Below are 16,721 nucleotides of genomic sequence, written 5' to 3' on the forward strand. Positions count from 1 at the left end.
TTCCTCGTGATAATGATTTTAAAAAAGAAATGAAAGGGAAAAATAAACTCAAGTTGGCTTCCAGAGCACCCCCAGCTGTCTTGCTTCAAGTATATAACAAGCTGTATTCAACACGGTCTGATGGAGGGAAAAGGTCAACAAGCAAGTATGTTTGTAAGAACATGAAAAAAGAACACACCAAAATTGGCTAAACAGCAAACAACATATATACAGTACAAGCACAAAGCTCTCTAAAAATCAAAGGACTTGGAAAGTAGAAGATGCAGAGCGCAAAAGCACACAGATGCAGCCAACACACAAACACAAAAGCCAGCTATGATAAGCATCAGGAAAAAATAATGGAAAGAATATTTATCTGTGACTACAGAGGGGAAAGATAAGAAAGCAGAGCAACTAATTTTAAGTGAAAAATAAAGATTTATCACTGTCAAAACATGTTTGGACTTGTTGATCTTTCCAGGGAGATTTTTAATACACATTACGATCATTTATTTAAAGCTGAAATCCAAAATTACCGTCAGCTTCAGACCACATCTCTGCACTCATCCACTTTAACCCCCTTTCTTAAAGTTTAAAAGGAAAATTGAAAAGTCACTACCATCTCATTTCAGGGCCAGTCACTTGGCAGTGAGCGCCCATCATGTTTATGTGCTGATGAACTTTGCCATTTTCCTCAGAAGACCGATACAGGACTATACCTTTAGTAAGTTAAAGAAATATAAATAAATACCTATTTAAAAGTTAATAATCCATTCTTTAAAACTGGAGCAGGGAGCAAAGAAAGGGGCTAAGAAGCCATCCATATTAGTATGCTGGTATTTCCGGGGCAGCATTTCTTCATGCATTCCATCAGTATCACTGACTATCCCGCAAGCGCCGGTCCTGCGAGAGGTGCTGGGACAGAGTGCTGGTGAGTGAGACTGGGCCCCGGCCTGACGGGCTCCTAGAGACGAGAACATTTACAAGGCACAGAGAGCTCATTAGAATTAATTGCTCAAGGCTGGAGTAAAAAGGAGGCGTCAGAAATGGCATCATGCTGGAAGTGACACCTGAGTTCAATCCTAGCGGTGAGCAAGATCTGGCAGGCACAGGGAACTTCGGTGCAAAAGCACAGATGCAGAAAAGGAAGGAAATTCTATGAATGCGTAATACCAGACGGGCCAGGATATAGGCCCCAGGGGCAAGAAAGTAAGTTATCTTGGGCTTAACTGGGTGATTCCTGTGTAGAATTTACCATCCTTCAAAGTGTCCTTTCCTCTAAGTACCTAAGAAACTGATTTTCAGAAGCCGTGCCCTTAGCACACAACCAGTCTTTCAATAACTAGACCTTTTAATAACCTTGGATTTCTCCTCCCACATATGCTGTTTGAACAGATAAGGACCTCGGAAATTACATGGCAATTCTTGATGCTGCGCCCCACCCCCCAAAAAAGCAGAATTTGTGATAGAGAACCTATTAAAATATATCTGCTCTAATCAAGAGTTACTTGAAATGTTTTTCTAGCATTAATCAAATTCTTAAAATGAAGGTCAGTGGCTACTACTTTTTAAAAGCAGGACATGTACTATGTATCAAATAAAAGACAGAAAATGCTTTTGTACATGGACAATAACTAAAAGTGACTGTGCAAAAAATGAAAATAATATTAGCATTAGGAGTGATCTTTCTTCCTTCTTCCAAAATTTTCATTAATATTCTTTATGTATCATCTTTTTAGCAGACAGCTTTTTAAATTAATTCCATATTAGCTGAATATAAATGGTTTGCCTGAAAAAAATTTCCACTTACAAATTTATCAGCGGAGGAAAGCTAAATGATTAGTGTTAATGATTAGTGCTAACGTTTATAACTTACAAGAATCCGTGACATATAACTTAAAACTGGTTTAACCCTAGGACAAATTGGGGTGAAATTACTACACAAGCAAAATTGAAAAGTACATGATTTATTAACTAACATGATGAGTATTCAAGTGGATTTTTAAAAAAAAGATCAGAGAAAAATTCACTTCCACGGAGCTTCAAGGGCCCGGGAGAGCCCTTCTCCTGAGGGACTGGACTGCTATTGTCTGAATTTGATCTGAATGGAAGTAACAGGAAAAACAGGGGCAGGCATCCTCTGACCCTTTCCGTGGGCCTGAAAGAGAGGAACATAAAGGGAAGTGTAAGCAGGCAAAGCCATCAAGCAGTGAGGAGGGGACGGCTCCCAGCACGCTGCTCTCTACACTATTGTCCACCCCATCCCAGCCAGTCCAGTGGGGAAATCACCAGCATTTTCTATTGTTATAACCACAACTTCAGAATCTAACGCCAAACACCAAGAGTTACCCCCTTCACATCATTATCCAAAGTTATTACTGACAATGATGGAAGAATTTATAGGTTTTGAGAAGTAGAATATGAATTCTAGAATATGAGACCGGGATTCAAATTCCTGAATTTCAAAATCCTTTATTAACCGTGCAGGCTCATAGGAGTCACTCAAACTTCCCAGCACTTACGCTTCCCCATTTCTCACATCTCCTGAGGCCTGCTGAAATCCAGCACCAGGCACATGACAGGGGCTTGGGCCCTGCAAGCCTGTCACACTGTGGAAAGGACCCCAAGTTCTTACTGCCTCGTATAGTCAGTAAATTGTCCAGGAGCCAGGAGAACGCAGTGAGGGGAAAGGCCCTCTGCTCAGACCCCTTCACGACCTACAAAGGAGAAGCAACTTGACACAGCTGCTCCTGAAGAAGAGCTTAAGAGGAAAACCAGGTTCTTCTCTTCCAGGGTGGTCCCCTTGGAGCTAAAGAAGCCTGTAGGCTTGCCACCATGGCTAAACTCAGCACAATCGAGGAGCCGTTTGGTTTCTTATACAACACGGAGTCTGTATGCTTAATTACCTGGAACAGGATTTCCAACTAATAAACCCAAAACATGAGCTTTGACAGTCCTGGGAGGAGGGGGGCATGGGAAGATGGACACACAGCTATTAAGGTGATGTGGATTTCTGTCTTTTCTCTCCCATCTGGGGAAAAAGTGAGTTGTGGTTTTCTTTTTAAATATTTAAAACAGTAGTAGATGGGCAGACAACCATTCTAAGGCAGTAATTCAACTGGAGGGCATTCTAGTGTGTGTAAATGACTCAAGTTTCACCCTGTGCAGTTTATTACGGTATCAGAAACTCCTGATTGAATTACTTCCTTGCAGCTCCTCCAAGTCTCTGCTTTTCCTCCACGTAACATCTAATATTGCTTATCAAGATGCTATATTTGTCCTTTGGTATCCTGCCATCTGATATCTTAGGACGCCAGTGTATTAAGAATGTTTTTTTCAGAAACTCTGGGTCACATGCACCTTACCACATGTGTAAGAGACACGGCTTCTCTGCCGCCACAGGAAGGCTGAGACTGTACAGCATAAGCTACGCCAGCTTCCAGAAGGGTCTAAGTCAACAGTTCCATCAAAGCCTTCAAAGTTGGCATCTGGTCTACATTAACACTTAGAATAAACAAATAAAAGGCACTTTTTTCTTTCCTGGCCTATGCTTTTCAGATTAGCTGAACTAGTGCCACTGCTGGAACAAGTTGTATTAAGTACTGTCTGTGAGGAGATGAAGGGAGGCTGTGAAGGTTTTTTCCCTTAATCAATATGAACAGGAAGATCCAGGGACAGGAGAAGAGAAGTCAACATGCAGTGACATCAGCATCCAGGCAAAGACACACCTTTACTTGAGAGGACAAGTGCTTGAAACCCCCTTTTCAAGCTATCGACAAAATACAAATGCTAGCCTCAATTATCACCAACAGTGGCACATGAAAAAAGAAAAGCAAAAGATTTCAGGGGTGCATGCCACAGCTAAGGAGATTAGAGAGCTGTTCTCACGAAGGAAGACTAAGTCGATGAATTGGCTTCAAAACCAGAGAAATAAAGTTTGAATTATTTTGGATTATAGAAGTAGGTCTTCCTTGATGCATTAATTTAACTGTAATATATTCAGGTAAATAAGAAGGCAGATGTGAGGAGAATTCATGTTTCTATTCCCTAGAGTTCATATGTTTAACTTTTTGAAAATACATCAGAAACACAATACATAAGTGGGCAAAGTGCATACCGTGTTTCCCCGAATATAAGACCTAGCCAGAAAATCAGCTCTAATGCGTCTTTTGGAGCAAAAATTAATATAAGAGCCGGTCTTATTTTACTATAATATTATTCACTATAATATTATATAAGACCCAGTCTTACATTAAGTTTTGCTCCAAAAGACACATTACAGCTGATTGTCCGGCTAGGTCTTATTTTCGGGTAAATTACGGTATGTAGGTAAAAAAAGAATTTAACCTTACTGGTAACTTCATTAAATGAGTGACGGTTTCTGTCAGTTTAATGGGAATACCCAGTATGGAAAAGATTTGGTTAAAAAATAAGGTTTAAAACTGCACACATATAGTTGAGGCAGGATTTACAAACAACGGTATTTCAGAAAGGCCTGGGTTCAAATCAGAGCTCTGTCACATAACAGTCCAGCGATCCTGGACAAGTTTCTCAACCACCATGCACGACTCAAGTTCCTCATCTATCAAATGATGAGTGTTGACACCCACCTCCCTTGGCCAGAGCCCAGGAGGCGGTGCATGAGCAGTGCTTTGCATAAGACCTGCCTAAGAATAAGCACTCAGTACGGGGTACCAAGCCACCATCTCTGTGCACCTCCCCAAAGAGAGAAAGAACCCAGCCACTAAGTAGCAAGTTTTGACAAAATTTCCTCATTTTTGCAGCGGGGGGGGGGGGGGGGGGAGAGAAAGCTCAGATCCCGATGCTCCCCCTTTAACAATGATTGTAAACTACAGGCTTCTGACCAGGGACCTCCACTTCAACTGAAAAGGGGCAGAGGGCACAGAGGTTGAGAGAGGAGCAATGGGTGAGCAAACAGGACAGCAAGCAGAGACCCCGTACCTACTGCAAACATTGTAGGAATAGAAATATGCTCTCCTGGCAACAGAATCAGTACACCACCAGAGGGCTATTCTATGGGTCATCCCCGTCCCACCTGTCCCCACACTTCTGCTGCTGGCACAGCTGACCCAGACACAGCCAAGACCCTGGGCTGCAATAAGAACCTGAAAGAAGAGCGCCCAGTTATTCCTCCCCAAGGGTGATTCACGGATGGTTTGCACACAGCCTCCTTGGAGGCTGGGGAAGGGGGGGGGCGGGGCTGCAGGTCCTCTTTGCCCACGGACAATGCACGCGGGACACGGCCACTCGGGTGTTCAGGGAAAGCGAGGCACCAGAGGACAACTGGCTGAGTGCGTAAAGCTTCTTTGATCCCTGATTGCTCTGCTGCGTGAGTTTTGCCCCCCTCCCCGCCCCGAAAAAAACATACTGGTTCCAGCACAAGTTTTCAAAACACATACTGAGTGAAAAGAATGATGGCTTTATCCCACCATCACCACCTCTCAGGGGAGGGCTAGAGCCATCCTGAGCCTCTGTGAAGGGAGACAAAGGTGAGGGGAAATGAATGACAAAAGAGAAAAGGCGGACCCATTTGGAGATTTCAAACAAGATAGGTCTTGAAGATTAGTTAACTCACCAGCTCAGAGAGCTGAAACTGTGCCTGCTGCCTCCATATGGAATAACCAATATAAATGAGCTTTTCATCCTGTCATTTCATCACCCAACTGCAGTGTTAAAACATTCTTCTGGTCCATGCATCAGCCCGTACTGCAAGATGCTAGTAGAGGTTACCTCCCCTACGCAACTCTCTGTTGGTTCTATTATTTCATGTCAGGTGGTCTTTAAAGGTCTGAAAATCTGTGTCATGCATTACCTGTTCTGGGTTAAAGCTGCTTACGTTTGAGTCTACCAGAAGCATGGTTGTCAGCTAAGCTAGGCCATTCCTCAACTGCCGTGCTCTCAATGAATTTCAGGAGATAACATTGATTACGGAGATCAACAAATGCAAAGAGACTCAGAGATGAGTTATACATGGTAAAGTTATTCTACAAACACTTTTGTTAGTTAAGATTTGCAGACCATATAGTACTTACGGTTTGGAATAACTCTTCTAAAAGGCTAAAATTGTGCTTATTAAAATAATCAATAACCGGAGGGAAACAAAAAACAACTCAACTAAAACTCAATGAATTATTTTGTATTAGTCTGTCAGCTCTGAACTGAACTACATGCAACTGTGGTGTTGTGGTGTCTGAGTTACCTATAGTTGTGTAACAAATCACCCCCAAACACAGTGGCTTGAAACACCTGGCACTCACAATTCCAACAGAACATGTTGGAAACGGCTCAGCTCTGCTCCATGTGGTGTGGACTGGGCAGCCTGACGGGCCCAAGGATCCAAGGTGGCTTCACTCACAGGTCTGCTGCTTTAGCTGGGTGGCTGGGACTCCTCTCCTTTGCAATCTCTCACCCACCAGACCCACTCTCTCCAGCAGGGTAGTCAGACTTCTTTATATGGCACCTGCTTTGTAAGAGGGTGTTATGGCCTGTATTTATGTGTTGCAGTCCTAACCCCCAGTACCTCAGAATGTGACTGTATTTGGAGACAGGGTCTTTAAAGATGTAATGAACGTTAAACTAGGTCCTATGGGTGGGCCCTAATCCAATATAATTGGTGTCCTTATAAAAGGAATGGCCACCAGGGATGGGCACACAGAGAAAAAGCCACATGAGAACATAGCAAGAGACAGCCGTCTGCAAGCCAAGGAAAGAGGCCTCAGGAGAAACCAAACGTGCCGACACCTTGATCTTAGACTTTTAGGCCCGAGACTTACAAGAAAATTAATTTCTGTTCTTTAAGCCACCCAGTCTCTGGTATTTTATTATGGCAGTTGTAGGAAACTAATACAGAAGACAAAAATGAAAGCAACAACACGCCTTAAGGCAACATCCAAAAATCACAAAGTTTTACTTCCTTTGCAGAATGGTCAAAGCAAATCACAAAACTAGCCCAGATTCGAGAGGAAGGAATTCACCTCCTGATGGGAGGCCCAGCACGCACACATGGAGCCGTTTTTGAAGACAACAGGGGAAGAAGTCAAAACCCTGAGTTCTATGATCTCCAACAGGCTGTAAGACCAACTGGGAAAGCTGGATAATGTCCACCTCGATAACATAGCCTGTAGGTACAATCCTTTCATTAGATGCTTTAAAGGGTCATACAACTGAAAACTTAGTAAGTGAAAATAGTTCAAATATATGAAAACTATTGAGAAGCATAAAATGCTAACAAACACAGTACAGTTATCTGTACACTACTGTCACTCTCCTGCATACCTTAAACGTATATAGCTATTGAAGAAAAATACAGATTCCATTCTGACTTCTATCCAAGAGCGTGGAATAACAAAAGCACCCCAACTATAATGTAATCTCATGCACTACAGCAAAGATCCAGTCTGCACAAAGGCACACTCCTTTGTGTCTATAATCTTTGGGCAGAAAGGGCCTTTCGTCAAGGTAATCAATCAATCAAGTGCTCCAGAAAACCTTAATTGCGTACACATCACAAGTTCCATGTTTTATAACCATGTAGCAGAAAGCACAAAAGGCAAGGTACATACGGAAAAGAAGGGGCCTCTGAGTTTCCTTGGAGGTGTTTGATAACAGCAAACAACCCTTTTAGACCAATAGCCTAGAAGCTAAACACGCAACTGCCTGCTTTGGTTGGATTCTGTTAAACTAGCATTAATTAGAATGGAAGTACAAAGCATGAAATAATGATTCTTATCCAGCATGAGCAAAAAAAGCAAGGAACAAACAGAGTTAAGTGTTTGAGAGTGCAAAGCATTATGTGGCTGGCTGGAAATAAAACCTCAATAGAGAGCGACTTGCAGTAGTCTTAAAACCTGCTACTGAAAATACCCCTGATGCATATTTATGAAGTTTGTCATCCAAGAGGTTTATATTCCGTAGTATTTCCAACCATCATTAACAAGCACTAATGACCACAGCCTCTCAGCACCACCGTGGTGGACTGCAATGCAGCTCAGAGCAGCTGGTGGAATCGGAACAGATGGCTTGCTTCCCTTCGAGGCAGAACTTTCTGCAGGTGACAAAATGACTGTTAGGTGACTGAGAAAAAGAAAAACAAAGGTTGACACTGGAGTATCTGATATCAGTAAAATATGTGGTTAGTATTGTAGGGATCCTTTAACTTGGGCTCTTAAGGTTAGGAGGACTGTTCAGCAAGCTGCATCTGCGCGACAGAATGTGTTCCTTTCAAATCGAGGAACATTCACTGAGCCCCCGAGACACCTTTGTGCCGAGTGGTGTGCCGGAGTGTGCCACAGAAATCCATTCCTTCAAGACACTCGGTGAGTACCTACTATGGACCTGAAAAGGCGTGCCTCACATTCTCAGGGGGGTGGAAGTCAGGGTCCGTGCTCTCAAGGGGCAAATTTCAAAGGAAAGCCCGGATAGTTTCAATGAACTCTACTGGAATGCAATTACCACTCCAGGCAGCCACGTGGCAAGCGCACAGCCGACTGAACCCTGTTTGTGTCTAGGAATGTTTAATATTATGTCCTTATATTTATTTACACTTCTATTTTTCCTTTGGCAAATTGTGTATATACTTTGCCTCCTTAACTAATGGAATACTGGGAATCCTTCGACTGTAAGAGCAGAACCCACTTAGAGTGGCTTAAACAGAAGAAAAGTAAATAAAAATTGAAAAAGTAGGCACTCTCAGAGGACACAGGACTATTTTCTCAGAAAAGCTTTTCCTGATTATTCTGTCTACAAGGGCCTCCCGATACCTTGTCTAGCACTTTACCCCGCCAGTCCCCCACTCCTGCACACCCAACCACTCTCTTCCCACTTATCCTGCTTTATCTTCCTCTGAGATTAAATGTTGTATCTACCTGTTTGCAGGCTCCTTTGCCACTGCCGATGGGGCAGGGTCACTGTCTATCTCACCCGCTGCTGTATGTGGCCCAGTGCCTCGGGCAGTGCTGGGCCTCGTTCAGTATCTTTGAGTCACTGGATGGATGGATGAATGAATGAATGAATGAATGAATGAATGAATGAATGGCCGATCATACAGAACTCTGGGCAGGGGATGCGACAAGGCCCCACAAGAGACAGGAATCAGAAGCTGGAACCAAGACAACTGCCTGCTGGCTCACACTCGGTTCCCTATTTGCATGTCTCCCCGGCTCCAGCCTCAATTTCTCCCTCCAGTTCCTGCTGCATCCCTCTGCTTTCTCCACTCCCATTTCAGAGCTGAAAACCCTGCTATAGTCTCCCATGCTCTTAGGGTAAAATCCAATATCCTTCCAATAACTTATAAGCCCCCCATGACTTGTTCCCTTCATCCTCATCTCTCACATTATTTCATTCAACCACTCTTTTTTAGCCCAATGGGGCTTTTCTCTGTTCCTCCAAGGAGCATTTGGAGCACTCACGTCTGGGTCTTAGAAAACGGAGTCTCTGCTTCCTAGAGCACTCTTTCCCTCTCACCTCCACTTCTCATCCTGACATGGGGTTAGATGACACTGCTAATGTGTCCCCCATAGCAGCATGTGCTCTGGATTGCTTCCTATCTCCCTCCCTGGACTGGAGACTCCGCAGACAGGACCAACCCTGTCTTGCTCACCACTACATCCGTTCGTGCTGAACACAGCATCTGACACACAGTAAATGCTCAAATGGTTGTCAAATAAGTAAAATGCTCTGCATATCAGTAATGGCTGTTCACTAAGGGGCTGTGACAAGAGTAAGATAATAGCAATTCATGAGGCAGGGAACATGTCTGCCTCGTCTAGCTGTATTCCCTGTGCCTAGAAGATTAGATACCCAATAAATATTTGCTGAATGAATGAATTCCTGGCTTGCCTCCACCCCTTTCTCTCCCACTTAAGAAAACATATCAGAATGCAAGTGGGTAAAAAAAAAAAAATTACATTATTAAAGGGGCATCTCTGAATCATTTGTAAGATCCACACTTTATTACTTGTCATAAACTATTGGCCATCTACCTCAAAACTGACCATCACATATGAGGTAGTTGAGACAGGGGTTGAGAATAGCTGAGTTAGACAAAACTAAGAAATATGAAGCACTTTCTGCTCTCATTATTTTACTTTCCAGAAAATGGTGACAATAAGCCCAAGAAGAACTAATAACAGAATCATTCTTACCCTCACTTTTCTTTTTATGAAATAGATTCTGCACACCCAGGAGAAACCTTTAATTAAATTGAAAGATGTTAAAAATACCTTTTCAGTTATTTTTCTCCCCTACCAATGAAGTTCATCAAGATGCTGTGGTCTCCGTTCAAAAGCCAACCTACCGCCCCCCATGCTTACTTTAGGGAGGCCACTGCTAAGCCCTGCAAAGCAGATACAAACCCAGTGTCCCAATGTGACAATATTAGTCTCCCTCAAATATAGCAACTGGGATGGAGTTAGGTTTTTTTGGTCTTATCTGTGAACGTGTTTTATCTTTTGCATAAAATATGTTTGGTAAAGTTGCTGGGACCTGAATCAACCTAGTTTTATTTTTGTTTACATTAAACATTCCCAAATATTGATCCCATGATGAAATACAGCCAAAAATGAAAAGTCCTAATGAAGGCTTCAGTCTCGGTGTGTTAAAGAGAGAAACAAATAAATCTGAGAAAGCCAGACGAGAAACCACACAGACAGCCACATACCCCAAACGAGGCTAAAGTTAGCAAAGGAATATATAGCAACTCAATGCCAGTAACACCATGACCCGTACTGGCCTACAGAATTAGACACTCCATCCACACCAACAGATCTGAGCTCTTTAGATCACCCCACACGTGAAGTGATGCTGAGTGACAGTCAAGATTTTGTTTTATTAAAAAAAAAAAAAAAAAGGTTCAAAAGCCTTTTAGTCAAAGGACACTAGTGTTTGATGTCTCTGGGCCCAAATTAGAGAGGAGGACGAGAAAAGGAAAGTGTTAGGGTATATTTTAAGGTTTCTTATTACTACCAAGGGGAGGCGTAGTCAAGGCAAAGTGCCAAGATTAAAACGAAAACAGCATACAGGAATCAGGAGCTGCTTGTTTAAAAAGTAACGACCATAAACTCTTCAAGCAACAGTCCTCTTTGTCTTTTCTGATGGAATACTGTACCATCCAAATGGGAAAAGGCAGGTACTGCCTCACCTTTAATTTAGCCTTTTGTAGACATTGGTTAGTTTCCACTAAAATCCTTCATCTTAAGTCATATTTACAAGCCTTCATTTGTAGAGGTTTTTAACCGTGTGTGTGTGTGTGTGTGTCTGTGTGTGTGTGTGTGCACGCGTGTGTATCTACGTGCACGCGCTAAGGATCCCTTTGGCAGTCTGGTAAAGTCTCCTGAGCCTTTCTAGGAAAAATGTTGTTAAACGCATACAATAAAATACAAAGCATTATAAGTAAAATCAATTATACTTAGTTATCAAGATAGTTTTAAATTGTGATACAATAGTATATATACTTCTGTATTAATGCATTAAATAACAAATCTAGCAGCAAGTCTATTTGCTGCCTATACTCATAATTGAGTGAAATGCTAAATTTTAATTTGAGTATAGAAAAAATAGAGATGCAATTTTTTTCCTCATCCAAGTTTAAGGACTCCCTAGACTGAATCTGTGGACCCTAGATTTAAAACCCTTTGTTAAAAGAGTCAATAGAAATACATTTTGTGAAGCACCAAACGAAAAATAAAGCCTTGCAAAATGCATTATCCATTGAACTGTGAGGTTAGGGGAACTAAGAGTAAGCAGTATCTTTCCAAAAACCATGATGGGTCACTAGTCAGCAAGAGAACTGCATGAATCAAACTGAACCCACAAAGAGATTCAGCTCCCCTCATGCAAGTAACAAAAAACCCTAAGCTTTGAGGAACTGACAGCAGGTTGGAATCTGTCCTCAAGTGTGGAAACAGTGGGCTGGCAGTGTAGTGATCCAGCTCAACTATGAACTTGAAAACAAATAAAAAATCTCCTTTTTTCCTGGAACCACAGCTTCTTCATCAGTCAAAGGGCTGAACACGTACCATGACTTATTAGGCTCCTGCAGCTCTGAAATTCTATTATGAGATTATCTCTTCCTATGCTGGCTATTTCAGCCTAGTTAGCTTAATCTCCAAACATCATTGGCTTTCTTAAACGTGGAACAAAACTGTACCAAGTTTGAATGCCCTCATGTACAACCTAGCACCAATAAGCCAAACATATGTATACCCTCACAACTTAAAAAAAAGAAAAGCCTGTTTTGCACATTTCTACTTCACAAAAAGCAATCACAGCATTGGTCTTTTCTACTATTTAAACAAACATCCCATTCAAATTCTAGCATCATCACCTCAAGAATATACAAAACCAACACAAGCTGGGCTATCTAGAATATGTGAACTATACATTCTCCACTTCACAGCCAGTGAACACTACTACAGGGTACACACCGGGACGCCCTTGACTACCTAATCTAATCGTATTTCATTATTGCTAAAGAAACAAGGACAGACTGAGGGACTAAGCCAAAATAACAAAGCCAGTCTGCGAGAAAGTAGGAATTCAATCCAGATCTAACTGTACTTTCATGCTCTTCACAGTACAGGAACTACCTCTCAAATCCTGACACACTTCCCCAACTTTAACAGTTTAGCCAGGTTTAAAATAAATAGCAAAAAGATCTGACAGACCATTTTCTCTACCTTCAATTATGTAATGGGCACAATAAAGAATTGCAGCTATGATACATTCACCAGGTGGAGTCATGAAATAATTAAATTCTACTTACCTGCCAAGAAAGTGATGCCCTTACTAAAATCAACACATGAGAAGACATAGAAGTATTTGTATATGGATATAAACATATTCATGTACAGCTCCTCCCGTATACATGTATATACATACACATATACATACACAGTTCCTCAAGTCTGCTCTCCAGGATTCCTCAGTAAATTTTATTATGAAGAGAGCAAAAAACAAGTCACACAAGTTTTTTTTAAGCACTGTATTTTTAAGCAAAAGCTTCTCTCAATATCAATATTGAGCACTTTTGCATCTCCAGATTAATTTTATCACTAAGAAAATCTAGGAACTCTCTATTTACCAATATTTATGTCCTGGATGATCAAACATGCAAATTTGATACTAACTTTTACTTATTATTGTTTTAAGAGGGAGGGCACTGTCTCAACTCCTAAGGGTGGGATATGACTTAATAGGGTCCTTTAAAGTCTACCTACCGTCTCACTATTTCCCCAGGATCTTCAATGTGTTCAATACTGCTAGTCAAAAAACCTACTCTCAAAAAAAGAAAAAGAAAAAGAAAGACCACAATTCTTCTAAAGTATTCAAAAACCAGACTAGCATCTTAGCATTCTGGTCTCAACTCACATTTCACTTCCTCGGAGAGACCTGCCCTGATCTCCTAGCTAAAGAAAGCAATACCTGCCTAGAGCAGATTCCCTAAGTTAACCCACTTCTGTTGAGAAGTTGGCAACACCTGAAATTGTCTTTTATTATTCATTTGTTTACGTGTTCCTTTCTGTTTAAGCCTGCCACTCCATTACAAGGAGCAAAGGAGCTATAATTAAAGTTCCTTTGTTCCTTGTAGGCTGGATCTTCAATGCCTACACAGCGCAGGCACATAGTAGGTGCGGTGCGCACATAACTGTGGCGTGTCTGGCCCAAAATATTAAGTAAGTACCAACTATGTCATACTCAGGGTCTCCTGGAAAAGCACTAATAAAGGACAGAGCACATGCAATTGGCAATGCATTTCCTTAGCCCACAGTAAAGTAAGCCTACTGTACTAGGACAATCCAGGGTATAAATCCTTTCTGGGGCTTTGAAATGTCCTGCACTTCCAGCTATGAATACAAAACCTCCCCTTGCCCACTCACACATTGCTTTTCTGAAACATCTCAGTAATGATTTCCTCAAAAGGAAATAATGAAATAAAGTTCTGGCATAAGTTAATCTTTCCCGTCAGGTTCACAATGTTAAACATACTTTGAAGCCAGTCACACAAACAAACCCAAACTCCACAAAATTAGGTTGAGCTGAGGTTACATAAGACAAACTAAACTGTGTCTTTTCTTCCTGTCATCCCTCCCTCCTTCCAGTGAACCCTGACATCTGTCTTTTAAGTGCAATCAGATGCAGGTAAGAAAAAACGCTTATCTACACACAGCTTCAAAATAGTGAGATTTCCAATATTATTCCACTTAATACTGTAGCAACAAAGTGAGAAAGACTAGACAACTTTGAGCTGTACTGTGTCTGGAAGCTTCTCTTAAAAATTCTTCTCTCTGAAATGATTTTTAAGTTGGCACTTACTTCAAGGTGTTCGGTTATCAAGACACGATTTTCAGAGTTCCTTGAGTTTTTCTATACCCATGACTCCTCGTGTGTGCTAAGCCTACTTATCAGCACCCATCATGTTCTGAATACAGGTCTTTCAACAGAGAAGGACAAAAGCGCAGGTTCCCGGGAATGATACATCCAAAGGAAAAAATAATCCTTTCTCCTCCAATACTAAACCCAACTTGCTGCTTCTCCCGGGTTTCCTGTACTTTCCCCTCCCCATTCCGCTCCCCTTTCACTGCCCACTTTATCCTGCTTTAATCTGGCGAAGCCTTTCTCCCGGCTTATTAAGGGTAAACAATAGAAATGTCACAAGGAAACTCAGGAAGTAGATGAAGTCTCTAATTGCTGCCGTTTAACGATCGTAGATAATTACTATCTTCAAAATGTGGTTTTTTACCAGCGGAGAGGGAGCCGAGGCGGGCGAGGATGGCGAGCTCAGCGAGGCCGCGCGACCCGGGGTGGAGGAACAGAGGGGATGCGGCCCCGCGCCGCCGCGTCCCTGCCCCCTCCCGGACGCTGCTGGCGGGGAGAGCCGAGGGCCGGCCCGCCCGCCCAGGTCATAGACAGTTCACTGCCCGCGGGCTGCGGCTGCCGGCCGCAGTCACCATAACAATATGCAAAGCGCTGCCCGCGGACGCCCACCGCGCAGAACCCACTGGCCCCCGCAGCGGCCGAGCGGGCAGCGCGGCGCTCGGAGTTCCAGGGCCCCGGGCCCACCGTAAACCGACACAGAGGGCCCCGGGGGCTGGGCCTCGCGGGCCTCTCAGCTTCGCCTAGCGGGGGGTCTCCGCCGACACTGCGAGGTGCCTGCGACGGTGGCGCCTGAGCCGCGGTCCCTCCCGACTCTCCCCGGCCCGGGACACGCAGGGAAGTGGAGCCCTTGCCCCCGCGGTACTGCCAAGGACTGTCCCCGAGCACTGTGTCCCGCCGGGCGCGGGGTCGCCCCCGTCCCCGCCGCCTCCTCTCCCCGGCCGGCCCCGCTCCTTCACTTCCTCCGCCGCCGTCCTCCGTGAGGATAGCGCATCCCGGCACCCGCCTCAGCGCCCCGAACGTGCTGATGGGGGGCAGCCCGCCCCCGCCCAGCTTTCCGAGCCGCTCCAGCTGCCCCAGGCGCCCGGGCGGTCCCTGGAGAGCGCCGGAGCCATCCCGCTGGCCCCGCTCCGGGATGCCGGCGCACGGCGGCCACCCAGCCCGAGCGCTCGCCGCCTGCCCGCAAGCTCCCTGAGGTCGGGGATGCGCGGACTCACCCCAATACCACCAGCTCCCCGTATTTCACCGGCTCCTTATTGGGGGCGCAGTGCTCCTCCTGGCCGGGGGAAAACATGGAGCCCCGCTCGGCCGCCGCCGCCTCCGCCGCGATCCCCGCCGAGTCCGCGCCGCCGCTACAATCCCATCCCGAGAAGGGGGTGAGCGCGCCGGGAAAGGGCACGGCGGCGAAGGGGGCGCGGGGCGGCCAGTCCCGCGGCTGCTCCGTCGTGGCTGTGCAGCTGCCCCGCCGGGCTCCCCGGAGCTCCGCACGCCGCGGCCGCCCGGAGCCAGAATAGGCAACAAATGGGACCGGGCAGTAGGGAACCTGCGCGCGCTGAGTGCCGCTGCCGCCGCCACCGCCGCCGCCACCGCCGCGGAAGCCCCGCGGGAGGGAGGGAGCGAGCGACGGAGGGAGGGGCGGGGGCAGCGGGCGGGGGAGGAGCGGGGGCAGGACAGCGGAGACGCCCCGCCGCGCGCGGGCAGGTGGGAGCCGCCCCGCCCTCCGCACAGAGCCCTGCAATCCCGGACCGGCCCGGCGCCCCCTCCCCCGGCGGGGGGGGGCCTCCCGCGCCCACTCCCCGCTTTCCTCCGCTGGGCGCCGAAGTGGATCGGCCCCCATGTTATGTAAACATAGAGTAAAAGGGAAAGGAAGTTCTTAAAGGAGCAGCTCTATTTTTTTTTCCCCTGGCTTCCTTCCCTAAACTTACAGCACTGGGTCCTCAGCCCTCGCCGCCGAGTTCTCCAGCCACGGAAGGCTGTGCAGGATCCCGGAAGCGCAACGGTCAAGGTTCCCAAGCGTAGCCTAGTTTTCCCAGGTTTAGTTAGATGTAAATAAAGGACTTCCTCTCGGAGTATAAGAGCATTTGTTTTCGCGGTGTCACTGTGTAGCGGCAAACATCTGCAGGTGTGGCACACACGCACCTGGGTGCCCCCTCTTCCAACACCAAGTCCTCCAGAGCTTGAAGACCTCTAGAAATTTGGAGGGCTTTGCCAACTGGTGCTGCATTAGAGGGACTTTTGAAGGCACTTGGAGCACTCCGCCGTTGGACAGGGTGTAGCTACCCGGTTTGTCGTCAGATTTCCACATGGTTTAAAAACAAAGGGAAAAAAATTTTTTTTTGACATCCATACTC

General features: G+C 45.0%; 1 protein-coding gene across 1 annotated transcript in view; it reads right to left on the bottom strand.

Annotated features, from left to right (window-relative positions):
* Window positions 1-16,088, bottom strand: part of PELI2 (pellino E3 ubiquitin protein ligase family member 2) — a 159,647-nt gene extending 143,559 nt beyond the window's left edge. Inside the window, exon 1 of the mRNA XM_019725779.2 lies at window positions 15,588-16,088. Coding sequence (XP_019581338.1) covers window positions 15,588-15,664 — 77 coding nt within the window. The 5' untranslated portion in view covers window positions 15,665-16,088. The remainder of the gene's footprint in view (window positions 1-15,587) is intronic.
* Window positions 16,089-16,721: the final 633 nt, after the last annotated feature.

This window comes from Rhinolophus sinicus, linkage group LG03, assembly GCF_036562045.2.
Source record: "Rhinolophus sinicus isolate RSC01 linkage group LG03, ASM3656204v1, whole genome shotgun sequence".
Classification (NCBI taxonomy): Eukaryota; Metazoa; Chordata; class Mammalia; order Chiroptera; family Rhinolophidae; genus Rhinolophus; species Rhinolophus sinicus.